Source organism: Nelumbo nucifera, chromosome 2, assembly GCF_055504915.1.
Source record: "Nelumbo nucifera cultivar China Antique chromosome 2, China Antique-T2T, whole genome shotgun sequence".
Classification (NCBI taxonomy): domain Eukaryota; kingdom Viridiplantae; phylum Streptophyta; class Magnoliopsida; order Proteales; family Nelumbonaceae; genus Nelumbo; species Nelumbo nucifera.
This window is the reverse complement of record NC_142650.1, coordinates 60,592,929-60,615,436: the sequence shown is the minus strand read 5'-3', so window position 1 is coordinate 60,615,436 and position 22,508 is coordinate 60,592,929. Positions and strand designations below refer to the sequence as shown.

The 22,508-nt window shown below is 40.5% G+C and overlaps 1 protein-coding gene and 1 pseudogene across 10 annotated transcripts in view; both read left to right on the top strand.

Moving 5' to 3' along the window:
- The first annotated feature begins 789 nt into the window (after positions 1 to 789).
- On the top strand, positions 790 to 1,308 carry LOC104612539 (ubiquitin-fold modifier-conjugating enzyme 1 pseudogene; annotated as a pseudogene).
- Positions 1,309 to 2,074: 766 nt separating this feature from the next.
- LOC104612473 (uncharacterized) overlaps positions 2,075 to 22,508 on the top strand; it is a 35,044-nt gene continuing 14,610 nt past the window's right edge. For 8 of the 10 annotated variants that reach the window (XR_016082638.1, XR_016082637.1, XM_010279894.3 and 5 more), the window contains exons 1-6: positions 2,075 to 2,228; positions 8,046 to 8,386; positions 8,462 to 8,612; positions 10,149 to 10,483; positions 10,561 to 10,711; positions 18,206 to 18,546. Coding sequence is in view for 8 of the 10 variants with exons in the window: in XM_010279894.3 (XP_010278196.1) it covers positions 8,054 to 8,386; positions 8,462 to 8,612; positions 10,149 to 10,483; positions 10,561 to 10,711; positions 18,206 to 18,546 (1,311 nt within the window). In the remaining 2 variants the exon portion in view is untranslated. Of the gene's footprint in view, positions 2,229 to 2,270; positions 5,099 to 5,194; positions 5,272 to 8,045; positions 8,387 to 8,461; positions 8,613 to 10,148; positions 10,484 to 10,560; positions 10,712 to 18,205; positions 18,547 to 22,508 lie in introns of those variants that run through there. The other 2 variants (XM_010279892.3, XM_088898490.1) reach the window with 2 other exon arrangements.

Sequence of the window (22,508 nt, the reverse complement as noted above, 5' to 3'; positions counted from 1 at the left end):
TCCTTATTTTTTGTACAACACCATGAGTATTCATTCGCTTGTTCGCCACGATCTTCCCATATAGCGACTTCCTACATTTTCTATGTAGCGCTTTCAGGCTTCTCTCCATACTCACCTCCTCACTGAAACCTTCCAATCTGTCTGCTTCTTGGATCCCCAGTCTCATTCAAGATTTCCCATCAAGTATGTCGCAGCTTCCTCGCTAAGCAATCTTAATTACGCTCTCTTGAGCAGTGTAACGCTCAAAGCAATCTAATGCTCTAAGATACCTCTATTTGAAAATCGATAAAAAAAAATCTCCCTTGACCTCTTTATCCTCTTTTCCTAATCCTTGAACTCCACCGTCTGAAGAGGAACATAACTATTTCAATCTAGATGGAAAAGGCTATTATCTAAAGGAAAGATTTCTTCACTCAAATCAAATCTCATAAGCTCTCTACTTCTACTTTGTTGCTCCTCCCCACCACCACCTCCGACTTAATTAATATGCATTTCTCACAAAAAGGCTGAACAGGAGCAACTCTTCTCATTGGAATCACTTAGTCTTTTCTGTCTGAGAAAATTGAATTCACCCATGAGAATTGCGATAGCAACGGCACCATCAAAAGCTTCTGTGTCCAACAAGACCCATTGAACTGGAAAATGGTTGCCAAGTCTTTCAAGGGAAGCTGCCTAGATGAAGTTAAGCACATGGTGCAAGAATATCAGATGCCCATGGTCAAGCTAGGTAGTGAGACCACCAAAGGGAAAGCAACCGAGCAAGCGAGAGTGGGAGAGAGGGTTTTAGCGATGGAAGGTTGGGATCTGAACACGAAATCGACACTGACATAGATCCCTCTATTGATGACGAAGACGGGTTTAAGGGATGGAGCAACATGTGTGCAGAGGCTGAAGGAGGAGTACAAGGCGTTGATAGCATATACGGGGATGAACAAATCCAACAACAATGACTGGTTTAGGATATTTGTTGCAAACCTTGAGGGGACGAGGTAGATTGGCAAGTGTTGGTACATCCATAACCTCCTCAAATACGAATTCGATCTTCAACTCGACATTCTCGTTACCTACCCTTCCACGGCGTCGGAGATCGAGCTCCCCCAGTTCGATGGAAAGACACATATATAAGATGTATAGAGGTGGGAAAATCTACTTGACCATCCACTTCAAGCCACTGTGGAATGAAAACTATCGTATATTTGGTACTGCGCATGCTCTATGTTTGGGTCTTGCCCCATGGCTTGTTGCAGAGGTGCCCATCCTTGTTGATTGTGGAATGAGCACAAAGATGATGTAGTTGTGTCTAGTTAATCTTATTTTGTATTTTATTGTTGAGACCTCAAAGGCAACAACTAATTAAAGATTGTCGAAGTCGGCAAGGGCCTGAGTGAAAGCGAGTAGTGATTGGGTCATGGAGAGCATGAACAAGGGGACAGATAGTTATGGTGTCACGATCAACTATTCTATACAGTAAATTAAGAAGCTATCTTGTGTCCGGATGTAGTAGGCACGTTAGGTAAGCACTATGAGTGAGCACCGAATAGCTGTGTGACACTTGTCCCGACTAATGCTCCTTCCATCTTAACATTTTTGTGCCGTTTAGGAATTACCTATTATTTTATTATTTGTATCAAAATAATTAAAAAAAACAACAAAAAAGAAAAACCTATCCCAACGCCTTTCTCTCCAACCTTTTGCCATTTATGTTTATCTTTCCAATTCCGACTTTCAATTATAAAGAGGGTTTATCTCTCATTGAACTCATCTTCTTTCTCATTGCTGTATTTGCCATTCTTAACCCAACTTCAGCCACTAAGGAGCCCCAACCCCCTTAAAAATCTTATTCCAACAACAAACTTTTCAGTTCAGTATTTTACAATTGAAAAAAAAATCAAAAATTTACTCTTAATGGGTTAATCCATGCCCAAAAGTGGGTAGTTGCGAGCTTACGAGGGCCATTTGATAATGGGCCCAAAATGGGCTTTTAGCATGAGGAGGCCCATGTTCACCATTCCCAAAGGCCAAAGATCTCGCAGGTCACAGCCAAGCGGCAACGCTGTCGTTCCAAATCCGTCCTCGCTGTGTTATTATCTGGCACGGCCCGCACGAACAATCGGACGCTTCGTGCTTCTTCTGCAACCAAACACGCCCTAAAAGTTTTTCCCCTTATTCTGGAGTAGGTTTAGCCTTCGCCCTCTCGGATCTTCTCGGCGCCAAACTTGAAATCAGAGGTGAACAGTAATCCTTCCATTCCACCGCTAAACGTTGTCTTCTTTGTTTTGTTGCGCTTTTCTATTATTATTATTATTTTTTAAATTTTCTCTTCTGGTTATATTGGACTGTCTCTGCAGGTGTTTGTGTGAAGCCGGCTTGTGGTTTTAGTAGTGTCTCTTTCTTATTCATTGCTTGAAACCCATCTGGGTTTGAAGCCTCTGCTTGATTGCAGAGCATTGATTTGTTATTTTGTGTTAATGTGTGTTTCGATGAGAAGAATCTTCTGTTAAGCTGAGAGTTCGCATGTTTGGCTGGTTTTGCAGAGTGTAAAATGAAACGAAGTTTGATTTTTTTTTTTTTTCTGTTTTTCTAATGGAAATTGTAAATTTGAGAATCCAGACATCCAGACCAACACGCAGAAGTATTCGAGCGTGAATTTCTGAGTGTCTCTTTTGATAGCCAAATCATAGTATTAGTACGGGTGTCTGCTTAATATTGGCTTTTTTGTTTCAGCTCTGTAAACCCAGTAGAAACCAACTGGACCCATTAAGAAACAAATGCAAAGTATAAAGTAAATAAAGATATAAAATTTTGAACAAAAAATCTGAACACCCTGCCTCAAGTCAAGAATGAGAAATAGTCAAGATTTGGAACACTCAAACATCAAACCAGTGTTTGATCTTGACTCTATATCCATGACATAAATGTAAATGCTTAAAAGATGTAAATGAAGAAACGACATAAATAAAGAATCATGTATTGATGATTGCTCTATTACTCCACTTCAACTGATGGTGGGCACAGCAGTTCTTGGTATATCGCAACAAAAGGGTTTCTGATTTCCATCTTGAGGGGCTTTTATTAAATGATTTTGATATGTCTCATCTAGGCACGGAATTCCACATTCACTAAGTTCCAGATTGATGGGCATGAGGGTAACACAATTATTTTCACATACAAAACAAATGAAGAGAAAAGAACATCTATGTCTATGAGAACGTAGGATAGCTAAAGAAGTGACAGCAGCTTAACAACTAGTGCTTTGTATCCATCCTTATGAATGCCTATTGTCTGTTTGTTGTTGTTGTTGTCATTTTTTTTGTCAGTTAGGCTTGACACTATGTTGCAGTTAAGCTGTTTTTTAATATGGGCTCTTGCCAGAGATTATGAACATTCATGTTGTAGAATCATATTGATCTAACAATTAAACCAATAATAATTGCAAAAAAAAAAAAACTGAATATGATATTTATATTGCAGTAAGATCTAAGCAGACTAACTGCACTTTTTGATGGCATATGCATTTGGTAGCCTGAATATGGGACATAGTCATAAGATGGAAACTTGGTTCACTACATAGGTAATGTCTAGTTGAGCATGCAAGATGCTCAAATGTACTGATAATCCTTAAGTCATTGGAAGGGGCATGATTATGCATGAGAGTTAGAAGCAGAGACATTAAAGTTTTGCAAGGTTTGAAGCCTGTTATTGGACTTTATCAGCATCAAAAGTAGATGAGCATTGGTGATCTTTTATACTTAAGAAATCACTGAAGCTTGCCTAGTTACTTCAGAGCAAACTGTTAACCAAGATGCTCAAATGCATTGATAATCCTTAAATCATTGAGAGGGCACGATTATGCATGAGAGTTAGAAGCAGAGACATTAAAGTTTTGCAAGGTTTGAAGCCTGTTATTGGACTTTATCAACTTCAAAAGTAGATGAGCATTGGTGAGCTTTTATATTTAAGAAATCACTGAAGCTTGCCTAGTTCCTTCAGAGAAAACTGTTAACCAAGATATCCATTTATGCAATATAACTAACAGCTTGTCTCAGCTAAGGGGGATGTCATCTGCATATTGGAAAAGAATAGGCATGCTTTAAGGTGTTAAATAACAGTAGAAGTGGTAGTATACTTCAGTGCATGAGATAAAAAGGCCATTGAATTGTTGGATTTGACTCGTGGAATCTGTTTTAACCACTAATTTATGCACTAGACAGAAGTGCTTCTTAGAAAGGCATTAACTAATGTTTGAGCCTCTGGGGTCTGATCATTTGCATTTTCTTAGCCATGTACCAGGTGTGAGGAACAAATGTTTTAACCCATTACATACATGTGTCTGTGTGTCTAAAACGGCTCAAGAACCTCCCATGTGAAAAAACCCAAGCATTCCTCTTTCCATCCTTTTATTGACAAGTTAAATTTCAGCGCAAAAACCCTAGCCAAGTCTGCAAAATAAACCTTTCTGTAAAGACATTCCTTTTTAAATAAATTGAGAAAATGAAAAGTTCGATGGCTATTTGAAATACTGGGCTGATGTATAGTGCATGAGTGAATATAACACAACTGATCCAGAGGCTCCTCTTTCTGATGGATGATCTAGATGGGCCATAGAATATACATGGTCAAATAGATGGGTCATCTAGCTCTTCCCTGATTTACCTGATTAGAAAACCATTTTTTCCACATATACAGATGCATGCATGAGTCCTTTTGGCCCATCGAGAAAGTTTCCTGATTGTTAGATCTGTACTAGAAAATCTGAGGGTTGTCACCTTTTCTCTGGAGTGTGGGTGTGTCGTCTGTGCAAATTCATGAAATATAGACCGCATTTTTTGGAGTGTCATTTTTTATGTCTTTGGTATATACCCATGGTTTTGGCATAAATCAAAGTGTCAGTCTTGATATCTTCAGAAAATGATACTAACAGTAATGATAGTGCAGTTAGAAGTTGACATTATGGTGTCCAAGTTCTCTATGGGAACTGAAGGATACTGTGCAAGCCATGTCATCCTGACACATGGGCCCCATGTGTAAGAAGCTTATGTGGTGTGTCATGATTGACCTAATGTTATAAGTTAAACTTACAGGATTCAAATTCGACTTTGTGAGTGCTTGGTCAAATAGGTTTCTTTAAGCTTATAATTGTAGATTTATAGCAAATTACTCTACTTGAATTTTGAAGTTCTTTGTCTTCTTGCAGGCCCATAATGGTGCTGATAGGGAAAAATACCCTTTGAAAAGAGAAAAGATACTAGTACTCATAAGTTTAATAATAAGGTGAACTCATTAGGGTGCCTTTATCTTTGAAAAAAAGAAACACTTCTGGATCATAATTAAGGATGTTCCCCGCATATCTAAAATTTGGAGGTCCAAAATTGCCATCTCTATATCAAAACCAGAAAAAAATCCTTTTACATTTTAGTGGCTGAATGTTTTTGTGCCCATGAGTAATAGAAGGAATTTTTGCCAGTTCCGGTGGATTTAGATTGTCTTCTTACTTGATGATGTTATATTATTCTTCAATGTATTATTTGTCCACCTATTCACTTCAGGCTGTGGAACTTGATTTAGTCTATGGTTAACTTGGCCTGAACTTTGAGGGTCTGATGGTTCTGTCCACTATTTATCTAGACATGTTCCTATATGGCACTACCCAATTAACTGAGACATTAAGGAAGAAATTCAAAATCACAGGTATTGTCCTCAGTGGAGTGAATAAATGATGATAACTTTTCGTAATACCTAGAGTGCTAGACATAAAATCATGTCAAGTCGAGAGGCTCGATTCTGAATTAGTTTGTCAAATTAATCATTAAATACTTGAGTGAACAGGTGTTAGTTGCTTGGTTAATGTAATATAGGTAGGTCATATATCATGTAATTTATTGGCTTAAGATCTATATACTGTTGTGACTCAACTAAATTGGCAATGTTGCCTGGATACTTAAGAACAGACACCATGCTTGTGTCTGACAGTCCAATTTCAAGTAGAAAAGTGCAAAAATGAGTTGCCTCCCAGAAATATATGGGTAGCATAGATGCTAAGGAAGGGCCAAATACTGGATATGGTTAGAAGTGCAATAATTATGTGCTCTTTTGTGAATTATTTTCCCTGAGATGAACTCTCCAGGTAGCCAATAACTCTACTTATGTGCATTTTTCCCAACTTATGGTTTATATTATAGTGCAAAGGAGGGCATCCAATGGTACCATTACGATAACTGATGATGCATAAAATCATCTGAATCATGCTGAAGAAAGGCCACAATCATCATCTTTAGAACCTAGTAGCCAAAAGTACTTTTCCTAAAAGTGTTTATGCTAGTATTGCAGTGTTGACATCATGATTTTTGATACCTTATCTGTAGTTTCCATCCCTTCTTAGTGTCCCTTTTTTGCTTTGTTCACATGCTCTATAGGGCACTTCAACATTCAAGGAAAACAGAATGGCAATGCTAGTGCATGTAAGCTTTATCCTCATTGTTATGGACATAATGGTGCAACCCAGCAAGCTATCTCCTGTTGTATTTCCATCGTATGTGAAACAAGAGTCGGTATGCATCTAGTTGTACACTTGTACTGCATCAGAGCATATAGTAATCTTCTACAACTTTCCATTCAGCATTGTTTCCACCAAATAAACTTTACACATTCAAAGGGCCCAATGGACCAAACAAAGCCATTAACAACTACCAGGAGCCACAACAAGTCTATTTTTGCATAGTATTGCATGGATAGACTTGAGAATAATCTGACTAGTGTCTGAGAAGTCTGACTCAGTAATATGAAAAAACAAGACTGGCACATATGTCTATAGGGAAGTATAAACTGTGAAAAAAGTCAATGCTTTCTTTTGACTTTTATTATAACCTGCAGAAGAAAAGGTCTATAAATTTATCTTTGTTACAAATAAAATTTAATAGGAAACATGGTATCTGTTGTATACTTTAGCTGTTCAGTTATGTCAAAAAAGCAGGGAGAGAATGGGAAATGATACATAGAAATAGAAGTGTCCCTCAAGAATCCATCGAATGTTGGAATGTGATCAGTGTCCCACATGGACATTTCATCCATTTAAAAGTTTGTCCAACATTGATTTTTGCAGTGTCCAAGGCACTGATCATGATAAAGCATGTGATCTCTATGCATGCTGAAGGAAAACCAACATAATTCTTCAGTATAATGTTGGAAACTCAAGCTCTGAACAGGGAATGTTTATGTGGGTTCTTTAATGGTGCCACAACTTTCAGAAATGACATTAAATTTGTGTGGGTTGTCCAAACATGATTCCCATCTTTTGAATGGTTTGGAATTGACCACAGAGATATTAAATTGGTGAATGTGATTGTGGTTGAAAATTTGTTTCAAGAGTCTCCTACATGTTACTTAATGTTGAGAGACTTACCACTTGAAAGATGGGCAGAAGATTCCTATTAAGTGGAAGGGGGAAGAGGTGGTGGTATCCTGTAAGTAGAGGAAGAGGGAGAGAAGACAGAAGGGGAAATTCTATTCTCAATAATCTTTAATATATATTTTTGGAGTTCTAATTACTGATGGTGCTATTTATGCTGGAAGGGGGGGAGGAACAAGTAGGATTGTTTTGCTGATGGTCTGTTATTGCCTTTTTTCTAGTTTCTGAGTGCTGATCTCTTCTTCTGAGAGAGATATGACTTAAAATGCTTGATTTTTATTATTTATTTATTTTTTTTTTGGGGGGGGGGGCGGGTTGGAGGGGGTTGTGCCTTGCTCTTGTCTGGCTATTTTGTATATATGAGGTAGATAGGCTTCTCTTTGGAGAGTTCGGTTCATGGCTATTTTTATATCATCGTCCTTTCTCTTCCTTAATGTGTACAACTTGTATATTTTTTTTTGTTTTTTATTAATAAAGTCCATTATTTGTAAAGTAAAAAAGAAAACAAGTTCACTATCCCTCATCCAAAAAAAAAAAAGAAAAAGGGAATGAAGTTTCTCTAACCATAATAAATTGATATTTGGAATAATGGTTCCTTCTGATGAATTACTGATTATTTGTACTGTTCTTTTAATCATAGGTGAAGGGATGGGTAGCCAAAACCCAACTATCGGCGATCGCTCAAGAACATATTGGACACCAACAATGGAACGCTATTTCATTGACCTTATGCTAGACCAGATGCATAGAGGCAATAAGATTGGTCATACATTCAACAAACAAGCATGGACAGATATGCTTACATTGTTCAATGCAAAATTTGGATCTCAATATGATAAGGATGTCTTGAAAAGTCGATACACAAATTTGTGGAAGCAATTTAATGATATAAAGATTTTGCTTGAGCAGAGTGGGTTTGCTTGGGATGAAACCCGGCAAATGGTAATAGCTGAAGATTATGTCTGGGATGCATATACCAAGGTGCCTTGTTTATTCAGATTTGCTAAAGAAATCTGTGCCATTTTTGTTTCATTTAACTAACAAAAATATGTGCAGATACATCCCGATGCACGGTCCTACAAAACCAAAACTGTGTTGAACTACAACGATTTGTGCATGATATATGGATACACTGCTGCTGATGGTAGATATAGTCGTTCAAGCCATGATGTAGACATTGACGATGATGTCTCATCTATGAAGATTGGTAATAGCCATCACTTTTTTTTGATAAGTGACTTAATAAATTTTGTTAATAAAACAGCAATATGCATAAACAATACAAGCATCCCTTAGACAGGTGCCAGGTGCACCGTCACCCAAAAAATACAAATATAAAGATTAAACCACAACTGAGCCCAATACAAATGATCCCCATTAACCCCTTGCTTGGCTAGTGTGTCAACCATCCTATTAGCCAATCTTCTAACTAATTGGTAATAATCGTTCCTCTGCATTATAAATCTAGATTTTTTTTCTCTTTTTACAATATTCAAGTTGTATGACTTAGAGAATTAAGATATTATTAGGAGACAGATAAGCATGCAGTGCCTTTGAAAATTCTCATATGGCTAAGATGATCCTAATTTTGGGGAAATTTATATATGTTGCTTTTAGCTGTTCTTTGAAATCAATATTTAAATCTTGTATAAGGGAACCTCTCCTTTTCCTTTTTCTAAGTAATGAGCATCTTCTCTACCATTTAATATGGCTAAGATGATCAATTTTGTGTTAGAAGGGAAATTTAGGCTAGGTTGGGTTAGGTTGAGGTCAATCCTAGACCGCTAGTTGTGTTGATACCCTCAACCGTAGCTGTAACCAAACCAGATATACTCAACCTTAATCCAATTCAATCAAGAAAACAGGTTAGTCAGGTTAGGATATTCATAACCAAATTGCACACACAAACGCACACATGCACACACTACATATGCAAATAATACATAGGCATCATATAAGGGTGGTGGTTCTTGACCAGAACCGTTCAACTGCCAATTTATTTGAGGGTTGGGTTGGTGACTGATTTTACCTATAGGCCATTCACAGGTCAGAACCCAATGGGTGTTTCTTTAATGGGTTCGCCATGGGTTATCCAAGCAAAAGAAGAAGCCTGATCCTCTGTTCAGATCTTCTTCTCTCTTTTTGTTTAGCTCTGATCCTCTCTCTGAGAAGTACCCCTGGATAGCCATTGGTCTTAGCACACCAATTTGGACAGAAAAGATCATATAGCATTGATGTCAGGAAACCATAAGTATTAATAACTTGTAAGCATTATAGATAAATGAGTTGGGTTGGATTACACCCATTTTGCATCTTCTTAAATGGATGTTTAATGGGTTGGCCCTGAATCCCAATCCACACCTGATCCATTAGATAACCACCTAATAATGTTATACGAAACAATTGAATCCAACCCTAATCAAAGCCAGTCAAAAAAGCGGGTTGGTCGTGTTGAATTAAATGTACATAATCATGGAAAGGCATTACTTATGTACATTATCATGGATACACTGCCCTTCCTCTCTCAACCTCCCCCTGGCTACACATATTGGTTTCCTTGAGACCTCAACCTTACCTTGTGTTGGCATTTTCCAACCCTAATTCTAACCCAATGTTCAACCTTACCCTTCTTTTGTACCGGGTTGTGTTGGCCTGATCATGCTACACCACAATTTGTGTGGAGGATGTGTTTTGTCTGATGAATGTATGATTATTTTTGCTAGTGATCTACAATTTGTAATAGGTGGAAGTGCCCATGCCTCTACAAGTATAGACCGTCCAAGGACAGACTGGACACCATCAATGGATCGTTATTTTATTGATCTCATGCTTGACCAATTGCAAAGAGGGAACAAGATTGATCATACATTTAGTAAACAAGCATGGACAGATATGGTTATATTGTTCAATGAGAAGTTCAGTTCTCAATATGGTAAAAGGGTTCTGAGACATAGGTACAAGAAATTGTGGAAGTACTGCAGTGACATCACAGTTCTTCTTGAGCAGAATGGGTTTAGCTGGGATGATACACAACATAGGGTAACTGCTGCCGATGATATCTGGGATGTTTACATCAAGGTGTGGTGCATTATTTTAAATATTTTACTAAATCTGCAATGGTGTTGATTGGAATAGCTCACAAACAATTCATGTAGGGACATCCACATGCTCGCTCATATAGAACAAGAACCTTTCCAAACTATAATGATTTGTGCATTATACATGGAAATTCAACTGCTGGAGGAAAACACAATCAGTTGGGTCAAGATAAACACCTTGAAGATGATGTTCTAGCAGCAAAAACTGGTATGTTTCAACTATCCAGAATTATCCTAGGATTAAGTTATTTGCACCATGCAGAAATTTCATATTAATAAGATGTAAAATCTCTGGCAACAAATGATCATGAAGTGATTTTAATCATGAAGATGTACAAAATGATAATTCATATTTGAATGATTCCATTAACTTTAACATATAAATTAATGAACTTCTATGCTTTAATGAGGAGTTTGATTGCCATTACAGGTCCAACTTCATCCAAGTTCAACCTAGATCAATTAATCCAGCTGAAATAAATGTCTGATAGAGAGTAGGAGAACTAACTTATTTAAAAGAGACACTTTTAATGCCTTCATAGCATATGTATGTCTGTGTGCATGTTTTGCAAAACATGCAATAAGTATGGTTAGCAATATTTGCAAGATTTGGCAAACTTTTCTTGAAATCTGCCCATTTCTCTATGAGGCTATATTTTTTTTGGTAATAAAATAAAATTATTAAAAGGAAAGAAGAAATTACATAGGAGAGTGAAAAAGAAAAGACAAAAACAATGGAAAAGAATTTTTTCAATTTAATCAAAACATATGGTAATAAAAAAGATGGAAATAAAATGACAAATGACAAGTGAATGACTTATTTATAGGAGAGAAGATGTCTAAAAGACTAAAAAGGAGATAAGAAAGAGATGCCTATTTAACTCTCTTAATATTCTTTTATTTGTTCTACATAATTGCTTGTTATGGTCGAGTCTTAAATGTGCAATTATACTTATTTTGACAATCCACGGAATTTCATTAATAGATTGTATAGTTTTAGTAATTCCCCTAATTTCTTTAGATTTTCCGAATATTTTAGCAAAACCGGCAAGATATCCCTGAAACCTTCCAATTTCTTCATGGTGAAATGTCCATCGGTATCAAAGTTGCGAACCATGGACTTTGCACCAAAGTGAATGTAAAAAAGAAAATGAAATGTACTTCAACATTTGATCCTTGGAATTGCCATTGGAGCTTGCATATGTGCATGCTATAACTTTTCATGGAGCATCTATGGTAGGGAGACATGTTGCTCCACTCCATACTTGCAATTTTTTTTGGATGAATAGATGTGTCAGAATTTTATTAGGATTTTAAATAAGTACATGAGAAAAGATACAACCATTTGGATTGTTAGCCTTGGCTAATGTTAGGACTAAGACCTATGGTGAGCCAAGGCCCATGTATGGGGAATAGCCAGCCTATGTATCAGGTTTAGAAGAGAAGGAAGCCACATTAGCAAGAAGTTAGGCCAAGTGGGAGTGATGTTAATGCAATGTAACAAAACGTAACAACTAGACTAATCATTAATTGTTCATTAATTATTAATTGTTTTTGAAAAATGCCCAATTCGCCAATTCCCCATTGGCATTGAACTTTGGGCATAGCTTTTAATTAACAATAGCTAATTAATTAAAACCATTGGGCTTTGGGGTATTCTAACTTTTAATTAATAATAATAGTCAAATATTTAAAACCATTGGGTTTTGGGGCCATTTTAACTTTTAATTAATAACACTTATTAATTATAAATTATTTATTAATTATCGATCAATGTTTGTCATTTATGTGGAATTAGGGCCCAACCAAACCGAATTCGGTTAGGTTCAGTTTGGTTTGGTTCGGTTAGAGAAAATGGTCAAACTGAATAGTCAGTTAGGTCCTCGGTTCTAACCGAACCGAACCGAACTGACTGATTGTACACCCTTACTCAGCAGCCCTTGGTCATTTGCCAAATGGGGGATGGACATACTTGGACCTTTCCTTCCAGCAACAAGGAACAAAAAACACCTGATTGTGGCAGTGGATTACTTTACGAAGTGGGTAGAAGCCAAGGCCTTGGCAACCATTACAAACAACAAGGACTATCTAGAGTTTCTTCTGGAAAAAACACCATCTGTCGCTTCGGCATTCCACACATGCTAGTCACTGATAACGATTGCCAATTTGATGATTCCAAGTTCAGGGAATGGTGCGCAAGCCTAAGCATAAGGAAGTAGTACACCTCGGTCTGCTATCTGCAAACTAATGGATTGGCTGAGGTTACCAACATAACCATCTTAGATGGACTGAAAGACAAATTGGATAGAGCTAAAGGACTATGGGCATATGAGTTGCCCAATGTACTATGGGCATACAGGACAACACCCTGGACGACCACAGGTGAAACTCCGTTCAATTTAACGTACGAAACAAAAGCTGTCATCCCAGTAGAGATAGGCCAACCAACGCTTCGGACAAAAGCGTACAATGAAGCCGAGAACAGTGAAGAATTGAGAAATAACCTTGATCTGCTAGAGGGTGCCCAGGAACAAGCTCAGATCAGAGTCTCCGCCTACCAACAAAGAGTATCAAGATATTACAACTCTTGAGTTTGGGAGCGTCGCTTCAAAGAAGATGACCTTGTCCTCAAGAAGGTCGTCGTCCTTGAGCTTGGTGTCGGGAAGCTCGACCCAAACTGGGAAAGGCCTTATAGAATCGAGAACCTCCGTATGTACTATCAGTGAAGCCATACGTACTTAGAGAATTTTAATGAAAGCAAAAGTGCAAGTTCCTCTCTATTCACTTTGCCAAATTTTGTGTGCAAACACTCTCGCCTCTTTTGTTGCTAGAATCCCCTCGACCGTCGGCCTCGACTCGTGGCATATAACCTTACACAGGTTACACGCCCAACAGGCCCCAACCCGTGGCATACAACCATACAAAGGTTAAATGCCCAACGAACCTTCTTTGGCTAAAGCACATGACCTCGAGACTTTGGCAATCCATACTAAGTGACTTGTGGTTAAAGGCTTTAATATCAAACTCCAGGTAGAGGTCAAGACACCTTGGCTAAAGGAAAAGAGCCTAAGCTAACTACTCACTTAACTAAGTACAAGAACAAGCATACGCTAAAACAAAGCAAGCCCATGTTTTCAAAAAAGAAGTGTTCTATTAATACTTGTTCTTTTCTAAAAAAAAGTGCTCCAAGGGGGCATCAACCCCTTTACTTACAAAAAAAAAAGCAAAGAGAACATTTTCCAAGAAAGGGCACGCAGACCCAAGAAACCACAAAGACAAAGAATCTATTGGGCATCCCCAGTCTAGCCATCAGCCCCAGTGTTCCCCTCAACAACCACCTCCTACCCGCCAACATGTTGAACAGTTTGGCCACCTTGATCCTTGGCTGTCTCCACAACTTTGACTGACTGTTGGCCTTTTGGGAAGGGATCCAACTGATTAATGTTAAAGTTCGGGATCCAATTGTTTAACGCCAAATCCCTTTTGTGCTCATTCGAGGCCTTATAGTCGGACACAACTTGGGTAGATGATTCCTCGAGTTGGCGCTCCATCGAGTTGAGGGAAGACTTCAGGTCCTTCACCATCTCCCTCTTGGCTATGACCTTGGCTTTGGCCTTCTTACGATGCTCATATTCCTCATGAGCTTTGATCTCAAACACCTCCCGCCCTGCTTAATGCTTGGCCTTGTCGACCTCCTCCTGTGCCTGTCGTAGTTGTTGAATCAAGACCTCCACTTTGTCGCAGAGGCTAGTGGAGCAGGAAACCATATGCAAGAGAAGCATGAGTCAGATTATAAAAAAATTGAATTTAAGTTAATAATAGTACTTAAGGAGTTCATGAAGTGCAAGGTCATACCTTGGCCGCCTTGTCTAGCAAAGTGCCTCGGATCGAATTGATGGAATGCTAGGTCCAAGACTGACGATCCCCATGAAGAACCATGCCTATAGCAAGCTGGTGGCCGATGCTAGTGGCGGATAGGTTGTCCCCCTCTCTGACATTCCAAATTGGCTTGTACAACCAACGATTGACCAGGGGCTTGTCGTCTTGATCATCAAAGGAGCGGGAGGTAACCTACCGAGATCAACTGAAAGGCCCCTCGGTCCGGCGATCCCTGACTGACATTTTCTTGGTGGCCCTTGGGTCTTGGGTACCTTCGAAAGGTTGCTTCTGGGCAATGGTTTTCTTCTTGGCCGCCTCAGCCTCAACCTCAACCCTCGTCCTGGCTGCCTCCGAGGTGTCCCCTCGGCCACACCTTTCCTCATAGTCTTCTTGGAAGTGGCTGCCTTTGCCAGCAACATGGCCTTCATGTCACCCTCCATCTCTGCAAGAATGAATCAACAATATGTTAGAAAGATAAACCAAAGCTTGACTAAAGCTATAATCAACAAGTAATAGGAGTGCCCATACCAAGGGGGGCAGGACTAAGGCCGTCCATCACTAAGGCTTCCTCCTTCACCAAGGGTTTGGCATGAATCGTCCCACCCAACGAAGCTGATTCATCATGGCCTTCAACTCGTCATTGCTACGTGGTGTGATCCTCTTGGCTAGCGTATCTGGGCTTCTCCAGCCAGTATGGAAGGACCAACCCTCGGGACAACTTACGAAGAAAAACTTCTTCTAGTTGTGAACGAACGACGGGTTGTCCACCACCTTTCCCCATTGGCCCTGGAAGTACCATAACCCTTCACCATCGGGCTGTTTCCTTAAATCGGACAAGCTCCGAAATAGGTTCACTGTTACCGAGACCCCTCGGAGACGAGCCATCACCAAGACGGCTATTATCATCTTGACGACGTTAGGGGCAAGCTAGTGAGGGTTAACTTGTAATGATTCAACAAGTCAGGGATCAAAGGGTGCAAAAGGAAACACAACCCAAAGTGAAGATAATGCTCGTGGGCACACTTCCCCTTCGGGGCAGAGCTATGGCCTATCGCCGACATAGGGGACTCTAATCCTATAGTCCCCCAAAATGAAATACTTCTCGGCCAAGGCCCTAACCTACTACCGGTCAAGAATGCTATCTAAGTCTGAGTGAGGACATCACTCCAGTCTCACACCTTGACCCTCGGCCTCGATCTCCTCTTCGCCAATCGGCCCCCCAGCCTCCTCAACATCTACCACCATGGGAAGCGCTGGTAAGTTCCCTAGGGCATTTCCCCTCAAAGGCCTGGTAGAGGGACACACAGGGACGTCACCCCTTGGCCTAGTGGATCTGGTACTCTCGTTCATGAAGTCCACACTATGTTGATCACATTCGGCCTCATGAGTCGTGACTCTTTCTCATAGAACCTCTACACTAGAAGTCCGAGAGGTGCCCTCGGAACTACTACTACTACTGCTCCCCCTACTGCTGGGAGTAGAGATATTATTGGGATCACTCCAGTTGGGAAAGGAATAGGCCTGATGACCAAAATCGGAAGTTGACATCACGGAAGGCGAGGCCTTACCAAGAAAAGGTTTTTGGAAGAAAGGACTGGGAAACAATTTGCTAGAAGCCGAGGTGGTTTGAGGAACACCAGGCAAATGCACTACGAGCAAATGATGAAGTCTCCCCCATCTCCTCCCCTTTTTTAAAGGAAAATGGACGGTTGAGATTCGTTCCATCCAATGGCCGTAATCGGACTGCTTCAACAACCCGTGCCAACGACCTCCATGTGGCATCAACCTCGAAAGACGGAATGACATTGAGGCTCGAAGCCGGCTTGCCCATCGTCCCCAGCTCAAGATATTTCGAACCGGTTTGACCATACGACCATCCGTCCCAAACACGGCTCCTGGGTAGCTGAAGCTGGGCCCGTCTTGGGCACAACTCCTTGATCGGTGAAGCCAACACCCGTCCCGGACACGACTGTCGGACAACGGAAGCAAGCACCTGTACAGACCATGGTGACTTGGCCAAGACCACATCGATCCATCTCGCTCACGGACAACGAACAACATATAGGCATGACAAAGCCAATGGCTACTCTCATCAGCCGAGGCTGAAGCCTCAACGCAAATCACCCAACAGCCTTGACCTCAGCCTCGAGAGTGAGGGGTAAATGATGTAGGCATATTGGGTCGGCTCACCAGACCCTGACATGTGACCTCGTCTAGTGGTACTTCCGTTAACTGATAGTTTCCCAAGGGCAATGGGGTTCCCGCCCTTGATAGTTGTGGAGCATTTAATGTGGGTGCACGATCCTGGCATATTTACTCTTGAGTTGCTAATTATGGGATCGTGGTCGGTCGACCTCTCTAAGTCCCCCTACGTGACCGCAATCCACTGGATGGTTACTCGTCGTTCATTACTCCCTACCTGGGCAACTCCGACTATAAAAGGGACACTACAACTAAAGGTACGACACATACTTGAGCTATCACTTATTCTCTTGTGGTGATCTAGCTTACTCTGAGCCCTCAGCTAACTTAACTTGACCGTCAGAGTCCTCGCCACTAGGAAAACTCCTAGGGCCTCTGACGCCCTTTCACTCTTAGCAGGTGGAACCCACAACCCTTGGACCTCGGAAATTACCTCGCTGCCCTCGACTCCAAGTTTGGCAGCAACAAGAAGTATCCATGTACTATCTAGTGTCGTATCTGACAAGTATTGCATTTGAAACTGGTATGCTAATAACAATGTTCAAAGAACTGAACCGAACATAGAACTAGAAAGGGGAGAGGTTCATGGATCAGAAGTTTAACCGTGGTCAAACCAGAGGTCAAATTGTGATGATGTGGCATATATATATTCCACGGGTCACATAAATACTATAAATAATATACTATACAATAATGTTATGCTTGGATGTGGTGGATAGATGATTAGTTCTTTTATTTTAAAAGTAATTGACCAGGGCTCAAACAGCCTAACTTATATTTTCTTTAAAATGTGTATATTATTCATAAATGGACACAAATAATGAAGTGGGTTAATGGTAAGAAGGAAATATGCATGGTAAAAAGGTCATGGATTTGAATCTTGTCATTTACAATTTGAAAATTCTACACATTTGAGACCGGGGTGGTTATAGGAAACGGGGACCGGTTTTCCAGTTTTGCGGTTAAAACAGCCAGTCAGCCGGTTTTGGGCAGTTCTCTACCTATTCTGGTTTCTATGGTATGACCGAACCAGATATAGGTCTGGGTCATGATTCGACCGGTCTGACTGGCCGGTCCAGTTTCCTAAAAACTGGCTAAGCATGTACAAGTATCTGGATATCATAGATCTGGAGTTAATAGAGAAAAAAATAAATAGAGAAGGGAGAAGGACTGAGAGCAGAATGAGACGTTCACACCTAACTCTAATCATATATTTTTCAACTTAATCATTAGGATGTTATTGATAATTAGAGTGACATAACAGAGGATGAAATTCCTAAGTCATTTAAAGTTCTTTACATGAATTGATTTGCAAACCTTTTTGGACAAGAATCCATTCTTAAACCATAATATTGAGGTTAAGAGCTTTAGAAAGAACTTGCATAGAAAGGAATTAGGGCACCAATGTTCAACCTTATGCTAAAATAACCAAATCCAACCCATGCTTTCAACCGAGGTTGATTTGAGCAGCTTAGGTAATTGTAGCTTTGGTTGTGGTTATGGTATTAGGTTTAGTGTTTAGTTTCTGTATTTTCTGTTATTGCTATATAGATCAACATATGAAATTGTAATGTCTTGTGCTGGACGATTTCACTCACTAATGGATCTTTTCATTTTGCAGGGGAAGGAATAGAGAGCCAAACCCCTATTAGTAATGATCGTTCAAGGACATATTGGACACCCCCAATGGACCGTTATTTTATTGAACTATTGCTAGACCAGGTCCACAGAGGAAATAAGATTGGTCATACGTTTATTAGCCAAGCATGGATAGATATGGTCACATTGTTCAATGCAAAATTTGGATCTCGTCATGATAAAGATGTTCTGAAAAACAGATACAAACATCTAAGGAGGCAATACAATGATATAAACATACTTCTTGAGCAAAGTGGATTTTCCTGGGATGAAACCAGGCAAATGGTAACTGCAGATGATCATGTTTGGGATGCTTATATCAAGGTACACTAGATTTAATAGTAAAGTTATCTTCTTGGTTATGAAGTTATCATGTTTGTTGGTTATGAAGTTTATCTTCTTGGGACATATAAAAAAAAAGGTTGTGAAGATCCACCTACAATGGGGAAAAATATCTTCCTTTCTCCTTGGTTAAAGGGCATACTCCCATATAGAAAACTTGTTGGCTTATTAATATTTAATAGTAATATAGAGAACAGTCTTTTAGACACCTAATTATCTTCCATAAAGAAAAATGGATTATTGAATCCTGTTAATAATAGGAAGGGTAATATGAATCTTATCATGGAAATCTTTCTATATATATAGCGGATCACCATTTAGAGAAAGCAAGGGAAAGGGAACACTGTTCATAGAAAGATTTCTACACATTGAGACTGAGGTGGCATCTTGAAACAGTTCCACTTTATCCATCTTGTTTTTCAAATAGGTACTTTAATTTAGTTGAGTATCCCCTTCTCACACACACCAAAAAGAGGCTTATTTTTATACTCTTATCCATTAAAAAAATGGAATAGTCCTACAAAAATTATTTGTAGGAAACAAATACTATGTACCATAAGGTGTGTAGATTAGGTGGACAAGGAAATTATAAACATGGTTACCACAGGGTTTCCAATTGGAGAATGGTATGGATATGCCATCAGAAACTGGTGAATGGTTGATAGCTTCATGGGCTTATGGACCTTAGAACATCATATTAGAGAGGCTAGAGATCTGTGCGGTCAACAGTTCATTCAGTTGGACCTGAGATCGGAAAAGTCTTTGGCAGATAGATTGTCTAGGGATGGTGTTGAGGGCCCGGGAATAGGATCTCGTCACGGGTCGGTCCACGGGGAAAACCTCCTGTTTTCCCTTGTTCCTTCCTGCTCTTGATGAACCTATCTTGGCGCCTCTGGTGATTTGTTCAAGAGATCACCAACTCTCCTAACTCACTCCTTAAACTGAATATTTGATATCTCATTCAATAATGGGGTCTCCTTAAATAGGAGATTACAAGAGTCCTAATCAAAGGGAGTCTCCTTGCTGAATAGGGAGACTTCCAGTGCTATCTTGCTAAGGATAAGATAAGCTAATCCTAATTTGATAAGCTACTAACAAGATAAGATAAGAGATAAGAACAATAAGATAAGAACAAGCAAATGAGCTAATCTAATCTAGACAAGGCTGTTGTTGCCGAACTGGGTAGGATGAGTATCACTGAATCATTGCTGCTGCTGGCGGTGGGTCAGGTGCCTGTTGCTGCCGGCGGCGATGGTATGTCTTCCCGAGGAAGGCGTCCATAACATTACTCCCCTCCTGGACTACGAGCTTGTCCTCAAGCTCGAACTCTGGATATGTGGCTTGGAACTCCGCCAAGGGGATCCATGTGGCTTCTGTTGATGGTAAATTACACCATTCCACCAAGACTTCAAGGGTTCCACGATTGAAACGGGAGCGGGTAACAGCTTTCGGTTGGGGGACCAACTTCCCATCTTTCAAGGGTGGCAGGGAGGGAACTTGGTCCGGGGGAACACCCGTAAATGGCTTCAGCAAGGAGATGTGGAAGACATCATGAATCCGGCTGGTCTCAGGCAATTCCAGCTGGTAGGCCACACTGCCAATCCGTCTTAGAACCTTGTAGGGCCCATAGAACTTAGGGGCCAGCTTCGGGGCAGCCTTGTGGCGTAAGGAACTGAAAGAATGGTAGGATCCATCTAATGGATGCCATAAAGGTTGCGGAATGGGTGGGGCGAATTTCAAAAATTTCCTACCTTCTCCCAACTGGGAATCATATTCCCTAGATTTAGAATACAATATTCAAGGATCCTACTTGAACCATAATCAAACCAGATCTGAACCAAAAGATAAATGGGAGGAATATACCTGATCCGGAGAAGCAGTAACTCCCAAAGTTGGTGTTCACGCCCAAAGAATGCACCAAGATTCGTTCTTGCTGAAGATGACACAGCTGTGGATGGAACAGAACCAGCAGGGTGCGTCCTACACACTGGATCCTTCGCAAGAACCCTCTGGAAGCACTAAACACTAAGTCTTTTTTAGTCTTTCTTGCAAGACTGATGTCAAGAACAGATTTTTTGACTTTCTATTTCTGCAAAGATCGAATCTTGCAAAGGTAGATGGCGGCGGCAGGAGGAGAACTCCAAGGGCGAAAAGGCTGAACTGCTTTTCTTCTCTCTCTGGAGTATGAATGAGATCTAATCTCAATTCGCAGGGAGATTTCTTTTCACCAAAAACCCTAGTTCGAATTCTGATGTATTTCCTCTTTTTTTTTCTCCTCTTTTCTTCTTGATTAAGAAACCTCCTAATCAAGAGTTATCCCAATCCAAATCTGTATTTGGATAGGGGATTATCTTAATCCTATCTGCAGATTAAGTTAGTTTACTCCTGATCTTATCAGGAGGTTACCAGATTCAAATCTAATATGAATTTGGTCTCCTGGAGTGGATAAGGTTAAAGGCCCAATCCTTTTACTAACATTAATCTCAGATTTGCCCCATAGATGGATGATCATATCAGCCCAGCTCGAAATGGGCTTTTGGCCCATTAGATGTTCAGTGTTTAACTAGTTTCCAATCTGCTGCCCAATTGGGCTTCTTTGTATGGCGTGGGACCCAAGCATTGATCTACACACCAGCCACATGGGTTTGGCCCAGCCTTTAATACAAGGCCCAGCCGAATTCACTGAAAGACTCAGTAAACCCCTGAGCCCATCATATGGACCCTATGGGCCCAACACTTACATTAAGTGGTCCCTGAGCCAAGCCATCTTATAAAAACCCAGGGACTGTGGGCAGGTGCAAGATTAGCCCATCAGGTACTATCCTAAATGGTCTTACACTTAACCTCTCAGCCCTTAATGATCAAGCACTGCCCGACAAGAGAGGACCTCTCCCTCGGCTGCAAGGAACAGTGCCGCACTCTCCACTCACATGGATCCCGGGAATTAAAACCATTTGCAAACAATTTGAAACCGTACATATATATATAAATATATTAATTTTGCAAAACAAAATTCCAACGATTGAAATCAACTGCCGGCAGTTTGGTTTCCATCAGGTAGAGTGCATTCCCGATCATTACCCTTTGTTCGACAAAGGGGCTGATCCTGTCACTATGATCACCCACTCAGATGAATTTTCAGACTGTCCCAACATACCCAGGTTTTGATCCCCATCCAAGGATCTCACTGATTGGCATATCAAAGACAGCCCGATCCGACACCTAGTGAAATGTCATAATCGAGTCTAGGGGTCAGGTGTAACTTTTCAATTTTGCCCATCTGTCTCCAAGGTCCAGGGCAACACTGGAAATCTGGTCCGGTTCAAGGATTCAAGTAATCCCATACTGCATGTGCCTCGGGTCTTACCCTGGTGGCTGAGACAGGCCATCCCAACACTTGGTGGCACACCAGTATCAGTCTTGGCAGGATAAATCTCCCCAGACTTATCCAACGGCTGTGAATATTTTAAACTAACATGAGTCTCTGTAAGTGTCCAGTTTTAGGGTCTTACACAGAATTAAACCAAACAACATGAATCAAACATGCACTTTATTTATTTCCACTAAATAACAAAAGTACATCAAATCGGATTGAAGCTAAGGGCATACAAGACTGTAACAGGAACGTTGCCGGTAGGGCTGGAGCTTCAACCAAACAAATTGTCCTGGGTCGAATGACAGTTCTCGGTGGTGCTTGTCATAGTGGAGCTTCATGCGGAGCTGGGCTTGCTGTAAGCGAAGGCTGACGTCGGCGAGGAGGGCGTCGCGTTCTTGTAAGGAGTGATCAATTGCTTCCAAACGAGTAGAACCCGGCTCGTAGGACAGTAGGCGGGGAGGATCCCTACCATAAACGACGTGAAAGGGAGTCATGCCGAGAGAAGAATGGTAAGCTGTGTTGTAGCAGTACTCGGCCCAAGGGAGCCAATCCACCCACCGTCGTGGTT